Source organism: Eschrichtius robustus, chromosome 3, assembly GCF_028021215.1.
Source record: "Eschrichtius robustus isolate mEscRob2 chromosome 3, mEscRob2.pri, whole genome shotgun sequence".
In the NCBI taxonomy this organism is placed as follows: Eukaryota; Metazoa; Chordata; class Mammalia; order Artiodactyla; family Eschrichtiidae; genus Eschrichtius; species Eschrichtius robustus.
Genome location: NC_090826.1, coordinates 141,700,077 through 141,712,249, shown reverse-complemented (window position 1 = coordinate 141,712,249; position 12,173 = coordinate 141,700,077). Strand labels below are relative to the sequence as shown.

At 37.7% G+C, this 12,173-nt stretch overlaps 1 protein-coding gene across 2 annotated transcripts in view; it reads right to left on the bottom strand.

Moving 5' to 3' along the window:
- DHX9 (DExH-box helicase 9) overlaps positions 1-12,173 on the bottom strand; it is a 55,975-nt gene continuing 43,802 nt past the window's right edge. For both annotated transcript variants that reach the window (XM_068541365.1, XM_068541366.1), the window contains 12 exons: positions 11,478-11,691; positions 11,197-11,291; positions 10,824-10,897; positions 9,459-9,611; positions 7,221-7,381; positions 6,282-6,393; positions 5,530-5,691; positions 5,289-5,416; positions 3,237-3,466; positions 2,945-3,060; positions 2,010-2,210; positions 1-869 (listed from right to left, as the gene is read on the bottom strand). In XM_068541365.1, the coding sequence (XP_068397466.1) occupies positions 560-869; positions 2,010-2,210; positions 2,945-3,060; positions 3,237-3,466; positions 5,289-5,416; positions 5,530-5,691; positions 6,282-6,393; positions 7,221-7,381; positions 9,459-9,611; positions 10,824-10,897; positions 11,197-11,291; positions 11,478-11,691 (1,956 nt within the window). In that variant the 3' untranslated portion in view covers positions 1-559. The remainder of the gene's footprint in view (positions 870-2,009; positions 2,211-2,944; positions 3,061-3,236; positions 3,467-5,288; positions 5,417-5,529; positions 5,692-6,281; positions 6,394-7,220; positions 7,382-9,458; positions 9,612-10,823; positions 10,898-11,196; positions 11,292-11,477; positions 11,692-12,173) is intronic.

The following is a 12,173-nucleotide window of genomic DNA, read 5'->3' as shown; positions in this document are numbered from 1 at the left end:
TTAGGTCAAAAGTTTTATTCAGATACAGAGGCCCATGTCAATTGTGTACTGGCCAGTATTTACTGCAAGAATAACAACTGCAGTTCAAGGCTATTTATTCTAACTACTGTAAGTAATAACATCAATTGGTATACTTGTGAAACAAAGTACAGTTTTTCCTCTAATGTTTAAAACTAACAGATGTAATTAAGTGCCATTGTAAAATTTTTCTAATGTGTAAGATCAACAATTAACTACATAGCCAGTATTCAATGTAATACTTTATTTCTATTGTATTAAACTAAAATCAAGAAAATATCAAGTTAATTTTAAAGGCAAATCTTTACTCCTTAAAGAAAAAATACAAACTGTAGTACTTTTATAATAGAGCATGATATTTTACATAATATAAACAAAATCACTAATATACCTAATATGTTTAGTTTCCTTAAACTACAACAAACCACAGAATGGGTGGAATGAGTTTACTTACTGGCAGCACATAAACAACTAGGGAAAAGGGGTAGCATGCATTTCTTTTTTTTACCTGTCTATGCACAGGCACTGACATAAGCAAGCTTTAATAGCCACCACCTCCTCTTCCTTGTCCAAAGTAGCCACTCCCATAGCCCCCTCTGCCACCTCCTCGCTGGAATCCCCCAGATCCTCTGTAGCCTCCTCCACTAGACCCTCTGTAGTCACCTCCATAGCCACCTCGGGAACCCCCTCTATAGCCTCCCCAGTAGGAGCTGGAGCCACCACCATAGCCACTGCCACCGTAGCTTCCACTACCCCCATAGCCTCCACCACCATAACTTGAACCTCCCCTTCTATATCCACTTCCATTGTCATATCGAGCCATCTTGGGAGGACGTGGACCATCTCCATACCTAGCAAAAGCACAAAACCACCACTTTAGCAAAGCATCCTTAGTACTTCTCAACTAGTCACAAAATATAAACATTTAGTCACATTGGAAAATTTAATGCATAAAGGGAATGAAGCCAAATGCACAAATACTGAATACATCATAGATAGATTAAATATTAAAATGAGTTAATATCAGAAAAGCACTTAACACAGTGTGGCACACCCTAAGTACTATGTTTCATTAGTTTAAAGAAGTAGTTAACTCAGTTATAGGCAAAATGGGAAGCCAGAATCCATAAAGCACACAGCACTTCTATACATTAAGATAACAGTTTATAACCAAATGCAATAAGCGAATCTTGATGGGGAGATTAAAGAATATTTTTGAGTGACTAAAAAAAATTTTAATAATTGTATATTAGTGTTATTGTAACACATTTTTTGGGTGTGAACTAGTATTGTTTATGCTATGTTCTCAAAAGATACATGAAGCATACTGATGTAAAATGCAACTTAATCACCACAAACGATTAAGCAAAAGAAGTGTGTAATATTTATATGAAAGCAAGTATCACAAAATGCTGACAGTCAGTGAAACCTAAGAGACTATATGGGAGTTCACTGTTCTGCATTTTCTGCAGGCATCAAGTATTTCCAAAGAAAAAGCTGTGGGCAAAGAAACTTTTTGAAGGTGAAAAAAACTGAAGCAGATAAAACATTTTAAGAATTAAGAGGAACTACATACTTCTTTACTTTTAGATACCCATGTTCCTGTACTTCCCTAAGATAAACCCAGATGCTTTTCACCTAAGAACAAACTTAGCACCTCATCATTTTTTCTTTGGAGACGGCAAGGCAGTACTGTGGGAAGAGGACTGTCTGGGGTCTCTCACTTTCCTGTCATGTGACCTATCCTGGACTCTATCTGTACTTTTAAGATCTCTTTCTATCTCTAGCACGCACTGGTGTAACAGATCATTAACACAAAAGTAACACCCTTTTTTCTGAGTGTGCTAACCAGAACTAGACTTCATATTCAGCATTTGTCTAGAACTGTAACTTAAATAACAAGGCCTCTATTAACTAACTGTGGAAATTTTAGGCCAGTATAAGATTACTGTACTCTGCTTAGTTCAAAGAGAAGTTACTGTGGTACTCACCGCGTACTGCCAATCATAAGGTTGATGCCAGCAGCTGAGGGCCTAGAGATTTGGCGGATTGTGTTTAGCATATGTTCATTAACGGGGTCCAACTGGCTGATGATATCAGGCTGCTGGGTTACTTCAACAACCAGAGCCTCCATGGCTGCCCGGAGAGCAGTGATACAGGCAGCAGCTTCATGAGATATTTGCAGTCTGATCCTAAAATAGAGAAAAATGACTAAAAATGAGAGGTGGTACACACAGAAAAAGACTATTATCTTCCAATTTCACACATGGCAAGTGACGGGACAAATTTAACTTCTTTCCAAGTACCAATACTTTCAACTAATGTAATGGCCCCAGAATTAGGCAAACACAGGTAGGAAGAATAATCATCTAAGGTAACTTCTTGAAATTCACTGCTAGCTACTGGCAGGAGTTGTGAACCACAAAGTCTATCGAGCAAAATACTCTTAACAAGACAGATCACTCAGCCTCCAACAAAAGAATGAAATAAGACACTAAGATTGTTAGTTTTGCAAGTTTTCAAGAATATAACTGAGCCTACTAACCATTCGTTAAATTCTATCAATTTCTGCCAAGTGCTTACTACCCACTCACCACTAGTCTCTAAGTACTATAAAGTATACAGAAAAAAGAGGCGCCCAAGCTCCAATTAGACTCTAATTCCTTAGTGTAGTATTCATGGTAGTGGATGCAGCTCCAATGCCTAATGCATCTGCTCCTGCTGGTATAGTCAATTTAAGACTTTACTACCAACTATGAACCACACTCCTAAGATATACTACTCGCCAAGAAAAGACAGTGTTATAAAGCATCTCATTTGTGCCATCAAATTTTGCCATGTTTCACAAATTAAGTTAGATTAGCAGCTGAATCCCATTACATTTCAATTTAAGAATTCAGTTGAGTTCACATATGAAAATCCATACCAGTCATCTACAAGCACAATCTGTCCATCAGATTGGACTTTCTTGGAGGCAAAGAGAAGCAGCTGCAAGGGGGTGACTAAGGTCATGCCTTTAGCAGAGATGGCCCGGGTTCGAATCTGAAGACAGAGACAGAGGCAAGAAGAAATAGTTGACATTCCAACTGTCAATCAACTACCACATAATGATAATGAACTATGCTTTGAAAATTAAAACTCATGTTCCCACTGCACATTAATAAGTAAAGATAATTTGGATTTTAAATGTAAACTTTTCTAAACTAATCTTTTCTTACCTTTTCACCAAAAACAAAGAAGGGAGATGGGTACTTCATGTCTTGGCTGCTAAAAGGACAATTAACAGATGACTTGTGGATAAGCGCATTACGCCCTTCAGTGGTGAGAATCTTTCTCTTTTCCTTATGATAGCACACATTGGGGTACACGCCAAAGGCCAGGAGAGAGATAACAACATCCAGATTATTGTCTGGTCCAGTGTTAGTAAACACTTGTGTCAATAAACACTCTGTTAAGAGGAAGATTTAAAAAAAAAAAAAAAAAAAATCAGGTATCTGGTTAATCCTCACATTGCATGTAAAGTATTTACCAGAATTAGATGACAATTAGAAGAATTAACTCCTCCTCCACCCTCCTTTTTCAAATAACCTGTCTAACTTCCTCTCTTCTCAGAACTCTTGCACTCAGATTAAGTGCAAGGAGAAATTCTGCTGAGTAGCCACAATAAGAAAATTAAAATGTCTATATTCTCATACAGACTCAACAAAATATAAGCTTGGAGTAAGTATTTTAAAAAAATCGCCCAATAACCATCTACTCTCAGTATAAGAGCTAGACTGATATGACCACAGTGTTCCATATGCTGTTTTTAAAAAGCTGTTCCTTCTACAGAAGATGGAATGACAACTTAAGAGGAACCCACTAGAAGGTGGCGGATGTCTTCACCCAAACTATGCCTTAGGCACATGGAAAGTATGATGGTAAGAGAGCGGATATACTTTGTTCTAAAAAACCTGAATCCTAGTCTTATAAACTTCCTAATTGAGTCTGGACACGTAACTTAAGCTTCTGTGTCAGTTTCCTCATCTATAAAATGGGGTAGTAATATGTGCATCTCAGGACTGTTGTGAAGAGTCTATCACACAAAAATGTTTTTCTCTTTTCCTTTGATTTTGATTAAAAAGCTACGAATTGGGAAATCCCTGGTGACGCAGCAGTTAAGAATCCGCCTGCCAATGCAGGGGACATGGGTTCGAGCCCTGATCCGGGAAGATCGCACATGCCATGGAGCAACTAAACCCATGCGCCACAACTACTGAGCCTGCGCGCCACAACTACTGAAGCCTGTGCGCCTAGAGCCTGTGCTCCGCAACGAGGGAAGCCACCGCAATGAGAAGCCCACGCGCTGCAAAGAAGAGGAGCCCCCACTCGCCACAGCTAGAGAAAGCCTGCGTGCAGCAATGAAGACCCAAAACAGCCAAAATAAATAAATTTAAAAAAAATAAAAATAAAAATTTAGTCAGTTTACAACAGAAGAGGATTACTTTAGTTATCTAGATACTGCCCAACTACCTTCTGTCTCTCAACTAAACAGCTCTTTCTGGTTATGTGTTCCAATTTTCAATGTTTCAGGAAATAACTCTGTCTCTTAATCTAATTGGAGAAAAGTACAATAGTTCAAATTCACACAAGAAATGAGCAGCTGGATTACTATTCCTATATCAGATATCAAAGTCCTCTGTAATTGTCCACTAAAACCTTATTTAAAGCCAATTAAAATTTAACATGGTAGAGTTTACTTTATATCTAAAACTGAACAGATGGGCAAATTAATAAATCACTTCACAAACCACTACTTGAGGTATTTCAACAAACTGTTCATTCAAAAGATGCTAAAAGCTAGACCTGTGTTCTTCACAAGTGGATGGATTTAAAAAATCCTCCCATCTAAAAGAGTGGGTATGTGTATAACTGATTCACTCTGCTGTACAGCAGAAACTAAGACAACATTGTAAATCACCTATACTCCAATAAAAATTAGTAAAAACAAAAACAAAAAGTCCTCCCAAAGTAGCACAATTCTCAAAAGGTCTATTAATCATCTCTGTACTAAATTACAATTTGAACATTATAACCTTTTGCATCCTGTAAAAGACTGAATTAATGTGAAAAACTGATTATCACCAGAGTTCAAAGAACTAAGAAATAGCCAGGAACATATAGAAAAAACAAAGGGTCTAATGTTTGAAGCTAAAATATACTGCACTGTCAATGTGCATGTATTACATTAAGGTTACTTCAGATATGTCTTAAGAATGTGAGAATCTTACCTTCTGGAAATCCAGAATTAATCAGAATCTCTTTGAGCTGAACTTTGGCTTCCCAGGTCATTCTAAGTGTAGCCATATTGAGTCTTTTGTGCTCACAAAAACGTATCTCTGCTTCTTCTCCACCCATTCTAAAACAAATAGGTTGTTAAGAGTCATTCCCAAAGCCTAAAGAACTAGATACAGATTACAAACTAGAGACAGTTCACCAGAATCTTATAACTCTCCTCTTTCAAGCCCATACCTAGCATCATCCCAAGCTTGGAATACTGATAAAAGGGCCACATGATCAGAAAATCTGTTTCCAGCAAAATTTCGATGGATATAACCCAGTCGCTTTCCTTCACTGATGAAAGGCTCCGGAAAGCAGGTGGCAGCAGAGATGGTACAAACAGCATCTCCCACACTGAAACAGAAAGGAAAATTCAGTCTAGATCACATTCTTGTTCCAGCAACTTGGGCAGTACTGTCAACTGTGGGTCAGTCTTTATTGGCTATGATATTGTTTTAATAGCACTGAAACTGGCTGAACAAAAAAAATTTTACAGTTGCTCTCCAGAGGCAAAAAGGGAAAAAAAAAATGAGTTCTGATATTAATGGAAGCATATTTACCATAAACTGACCAAGTATTATATTTTTCCTTTCCCATTCTCCCTCATCTTACAAAATCTCTTAATCTTCAAAACCTTCTAATAACATATACCTGTTTTCCTAATCTTTCTCTTTCAAGGAAAACTACTTAACCTACTTAACTGCACTTCTCTTTTGAGAAGTCTGTGCTCTTTCCCCCAGAAAGTTGGGCCCAGGTGTCCATCCACTGGAACTGTTTGTTCTTCTCATTTCACACTTTTCTCAGTATCTAAAGTATGCCACTTCTCTACTGAAGAATATTTAGTTTTTTCTTCTATTCGAGCCCATCCTGTTTTTATTGGGAGGGGGATAAAATTCTAAAACTGTTTTACCATTTAACTATCAGCAATAAAACAAAGCACTTACTAGAAAATACACCCCATTATCATCATTTTGCCAAGACGAGGCTCAATGGGGAGTTTAGCCAGGATTCGTCCCAGAGGAGTCAACTCATCATTGGTATCTAATGCATCAAGCTCTGTGGGGAGATATTTCTTTGTTAGCAGAAACAGTAATGAACACCCCTTTAACCTAGGCAAAGATGAAACATTTGTTTATAGATTAAGGTTCAGATACTGCACTTAAGTTTTCCTCATCTGTCAAGCCAACTGCCAGCACCATGCCCATAGCCAACAATTCTCTTCACTCAAAAACAGAACAAAACCAAATTCTAGAGCACCTAACATGAAGAAGGTACTAGAATTAGGCCCTGTAGGCTGTAAAGCTGAGTACAGTCCATGAGAAGTCTATAAATACAGTAATAACTGTAATAGCAGCATAAACAGCTAGCTACATGCTCTAACAAGTCTGACAGCATCCGTTGATAATTTCTAGAAAGAAATGAAATCTGGAGAATAAAAGTCTGAAGTTCACACAGCAGATGAGCGCGAGATTCAAAATTCAAATTCAGATCCCCCTGGACTCCAACGCCCTTATTTTTTTCCACTATACTACACTGCCTCTGTAAATGTGATAAGAAAATGCAAATAGACGTTCTATGAAATGTACATGAAACACTGTGGGTATCATGAATAATTCACGTTCCGATCGTTAACCACTGGTTAAGAGAGAACGTGTGCCTTTTCTCCATTTTTTCCCCAATAAGACTCACATCATCCCTTTCTTACCTTACGTTGCTCATTTTATACACTGACCACACTAAGTACATTAAGCAACACTGGAAGTTTTGTTGTCACAGCCCTGTGGACTAGATCCTCTTCTTGACTCATTTGTTAAGTGTTACTTGCCAGGACAAGACAGATGGTATAACTAGCATGTGTTAGGCAGGTCTGTATTTGTAGGTACCTCTAAGTGTGTGCTCTGCTTCAATCACAGCATCCAAAGGCGGAGGTTCAATTGCCTTGGCCAGGAATTGGCCAATTCCTCCCAGACGCAGAAGTTTTATGCTCAAAGCAATTTCATGCAATGGTGTTCGGAACATCTCTGGGGTCATGTGGGTTTCGAGTCTAAGAGAAAATAAGCATAAAATAACCATCTTCTCTTGTGTACACACACGTTTATTTAACAAAAAACGTCGCAGAGAGATAATCAGGAATATATAGAGCTGCCCTTCCCTCATCCTTTTACAATTACAAAAGAACGTTTTATATTTACTACAAAGACTCTCTGGACAAGACCTTCTTAAGAGGTTGAGTAGTGACTTACGACTTTACCCTTATAGCTTGAAGCCATTTTCAGCTGAGTGAAGGAGGATGAAAAACTATCCCAAATCTCTAATGTTATTACCCCCACCCATGGCTTCTTCAGGTCTGGCTGCTGACAAACATGGGTTAAAAATGGTAGCAAGACCTTCTGTGGGAGATGCAGGCTAATACTAGTATTTCCCTGCCACCTCTTCCCCCACTTCCTGGTCTGTATAAATTTAGTGCCACTGGAAAGGATCTTACAGATTATCTAACCCTTTAAAATTTTAGTAATAAAAACTATTAATATAAATCAATATTAACAATAATAATAATAGCTAACATTTACTGAGAGTTTACTACGTGCCAAGTATTGTTCTCAGTATTTTCCATTACTGACTCATTTAATTCGCAAACAAATCCTATGGGATTAGTACTGCATTACCTTCTTTTTTCAACTGAGGAAAGAGACACAGAAAGGTTAAGTAACTTAATCTCATTTTGTAGAATGGGGAAACAAAAGGCCTAAAGAGTGTAAATATTTAAGATTATGTGATACATTAGGCACAAACAGTATTAAAATCCAGGTCTCTACATTTCCAATTCAGGCTTATTCTATATAAACTACTTATAATGAAGATTCATAGGAACCATTTAGAGGTGAATTCCAACACTGCTGGTAAGACCTAGATCAGCTTTAATCAGGTTTACATAGATGCATATAGCATATCTATTCCTCATCCTACAGAGAAAAGAACAAAAATCCCTTACAGATCTATTCATGCTGTTAATTAATTAGGAGCTGGTTTTACTCTAAAATGTTAGAGTATAGTACTTGTTTATTCAGGTCAAGGGACAAGCCAACCTTTAAAAAGAACTAAGTGTCTTCCAAATGTTGCAGCCAGTCTCCTGCATTAACTTCTGATGCTCAAATAAACCAACATTTGTAATTACTAGGGAGCCATATGTTATCAGTATAAAAGCAAATCAAAGCTTTGACCTTTCTTCAGTGTGCTATATACATCTGGTCACCTAAATTAGTCTGTCCCACAATCCTTCATTGTGGTACACACACACAAACACACCTCCTAACTCTACCTTTATTATCAACTGGTTAAAGCTAATGTACACCACACTGATTTCCAGAAACATACAACTAAATACATATAACTTAAGTCTGTAATTCAGAGAGAGAAGTATTTTTTATTTTTTAAATTGGGGGGTGAGTGGGAGGCAAGGAATAACGACTTTATTTGGAAAGCTAGCAATCTGAGAAGATGGTGAGCTAGCACCCCAGAGAAGTATTTTTTAAACCAATTGGTCTCATCCACAAACATTCTCCAAAAGGATCTGTGGTATAAACGGAAACGGACAAGGTATTAACAGACTTGGATTTCAGTCCTGGAGAAGTCAGCTAAGCTTCTTAAGCTTTGGCTTCCTTACCTAAATAATGCCCTCTGTTTCTCAGGCACATAAGGAGGATCATATGACAGAGGTGATGTGCTAATGGGGGTGGGGGGTGGGGAGGGTGTCTATAAATACAAAAGTATTGTTATTTTAACGTTATTTTTCAGAAAAGTTAACCATTCCATAAATATCAGTAATCCCAAAGTGATAAAGATGTGTGGTATGGAAAACATATGTTATGCTTTTAAAAGACTATTAGTAAATAGTTAATCGGTATCAAACATGCCATCATTGATAATTTCTGATTTCATCCTTACCACAATCTCACTATCTAAGCTAAGTTTCCTCCAATTAACTGGAAGCACTTATGTTCTGAGTTCATTAAGTTTATGTCAGGGCAGAGAGGTGTGGGGAGGGGTGTGTGTGTGTGTGTGTGTGTGTAAAAGGCTAAAAAAAAACCCAACTTCATTCTTTACTCAAGAATTGGTCTTACCTCTCAAAACGAGCTCGGCTACAGAGGTGAAAGCAGAATCCAGGCCGTACGCGGCCAGCTCGTCCTTTCCGCTGCTCGAGGTTTGTTTTGGATGCCCAGACTGTAGCGTAATTGGTCATATTGTTGTGAGCAGTGAACAGCTTCACTTTTTGCCTGAATAGGAAAGAGTGGTTAATTCTCAAACTCACGTGTACTATCAATACATAACTGTTACATTTCCACTAAGTGGCAGACGCTTTCCAGTCATGCCTACTTGCGATGTCTGTTTGTAAACAGCACCGATAAGAATTTGACTGTGCACTCTTTAGGCTGCCAACCTGCTAGGAGGCAATATAATATACATGTGCCACTTGCCAGATGGATGATCTTGGCCAAGTTACTAATCTTTCTGTGCCTCATTTTCCTCATCTGAAAATGAGTATAATACTATCACCTACCTTGTAGTGTTTTTATTTATAAACATTATGTGAATTAATGAACGTATAGCACTTAAACAGGATCTGGCACGTGCAGGTAAGTGAGTGATAATTATTCAAAGCCAACTCTATTCCGAAGTTTAGTTTAACTTTTAGGCAATCTATGATCTAAAGGCTATGTGCTTGCTAAACTGGAACATGTGGCACTTCTGAAGACCTCACCAAGTGGTGTTGGCATGGTCCTCTTGAACCCCTAAGCAACCTCAGAATTTGTCAATGTTACACATAGGCAGCTGGCACTAAATGACTGGGACTGGCACAAAAGAGGGGCATGCTATTCACCATTCCCTAAAGTGGGCATTGGCAAATCTTCTTCAATTGCCAGGAAAGGCTTAGGGACTACACAGAGAAGACATGGGGCCCAAACTGGCTAGACAGAACAAAGTTTCGACGTTTCTGTCCTCCCTGTGTATCAATTAGCGTGTAATTGCTTTACCTATACACAATGCCTCCCTGTGTATTTCCCAGGGTATCTCATACCAAATATGAAGTCTTAATTCTTAAGTAGTGTCCTACAAATAGGACACTTGTCATGAGCTAGATATTGGACATCTTTATACACCAAAGAGCATGCCATTGTATGGCAGTGGTCAATGGAAACGCCCAACGGGAAATGAGCAGAACACCAGCAGACAAGAATAAGTGGGAAGCAGTCAGTAGTGTTAAGCTTCGTCACTTTCTACCATAACTGATATGATGATCAACACCAAGAATCAATAATTACACTATAACTCAGTACATACAGATGCAGCACAGTAATTCTGACGGTAAGAGAACACAAGAGTTTTAAAAATAAGGTGTTTTTGATTCTGTTAATTGATTCTAGACACTACATGGAGTATTCTAAAGATTTACTGTATTCAAGGCCATGGGTTCCTTGGGAACTTACTTGCAGGAGTCAATGACATAAACAACATCATTTATGGTAATGCTTGTCTCAGCAATATTTGTGGACAAAATAACCTGTGAAGAAATGGTATTAAGAAAAATTACACTTCAGAAAATATTCTCCTATTACGTACTTAAAAGGAATGATCTGCTTATGTAACAAATGACAACAGAATTACAGAAATCTTCAAATAAATCACTCATTCACTGACTGGATAATTGAAAAACCTACTAAGCTCATAAAGAAAGGACCCCTTTTTTCTTCTTCAATTCAGATGGATTACAATTTTTTTGGATAGCTCTTTGAAGGTCTGTAATAGTTGTCTAATATCTACGTTAATTCCAACCCCGTAACTGTAATGTTTACTACTTACCTTGGTTACTCCACCTGGTACTGGATCAAATACTTTGCGCTGTTCCTCTCGAGGAATCTGAGAATGCAGAGGTAGAATCTGATACCTATGGCTTCCTATAAAAATATGGAAAAGTTAAGGTCTAAAAATAGGAGTCGAGTTTAAAACTTTTCTACATTATGCATATTTTTAATCAAAAATTGATACAACACTAAATTTTATTTTCATATATTGGCTAGGGTGCAAGCAAAATCATTCATTTTTCACTCTCAAATAGTTGAGAATTCAAAAAAGACTCATACCAAAATGTGGATTCATTTCCAAATGCTTCTGCATAGTATAAATCAAATTCCAGCCAGGCAGAAAAACCAACACAGCTCCAGGAACATTAAGGGTCTCGATGTACTTAAGTAGAGCCTCGATGAGTTCAAAAGGAGTTTCTTTCTCATTCAGTTGAGCCATGCTCATCTTTGTTTCTGGACCATATTCATCACCACAGATCAGGTTGCAATTTGCCTGCAAAAAACAGGGAGACATATTTTGGACTGTCTCAATTAGTACAGCTCATGAGTTAAGTCTCCTACATTTGTTCTTAATGTTCACATGACACCTAATATCCTTATTGATTCTAGCTGATTAGTCGTATCTGGCATATAGAAGAAATTTAATTTTCAAAAACGTAAAACCACTGCACGTTGACATACTGAATTTTTCTACTGAACAATACTTCCCATAGGATGTGACTAAAATTCAAGCACAAACGTTTAAATTTGACTCTAAAACTTCTAACGGCTCCTTCTACAAAGCTTATTTCTCTCTTATGACTATAAACTCTTGATTTTTCAAAAATATTTTCCTTACTAATAAACTGCTCCTATGATCCTCTCTTTGTATCAATTATCATATAATTATATATACACAATGTCTTCCTGTGTAATTCCCAGGCTCACTCATACCGGAAGACAGGGTATTTGACCACCTTCATCTACATCTGAAAT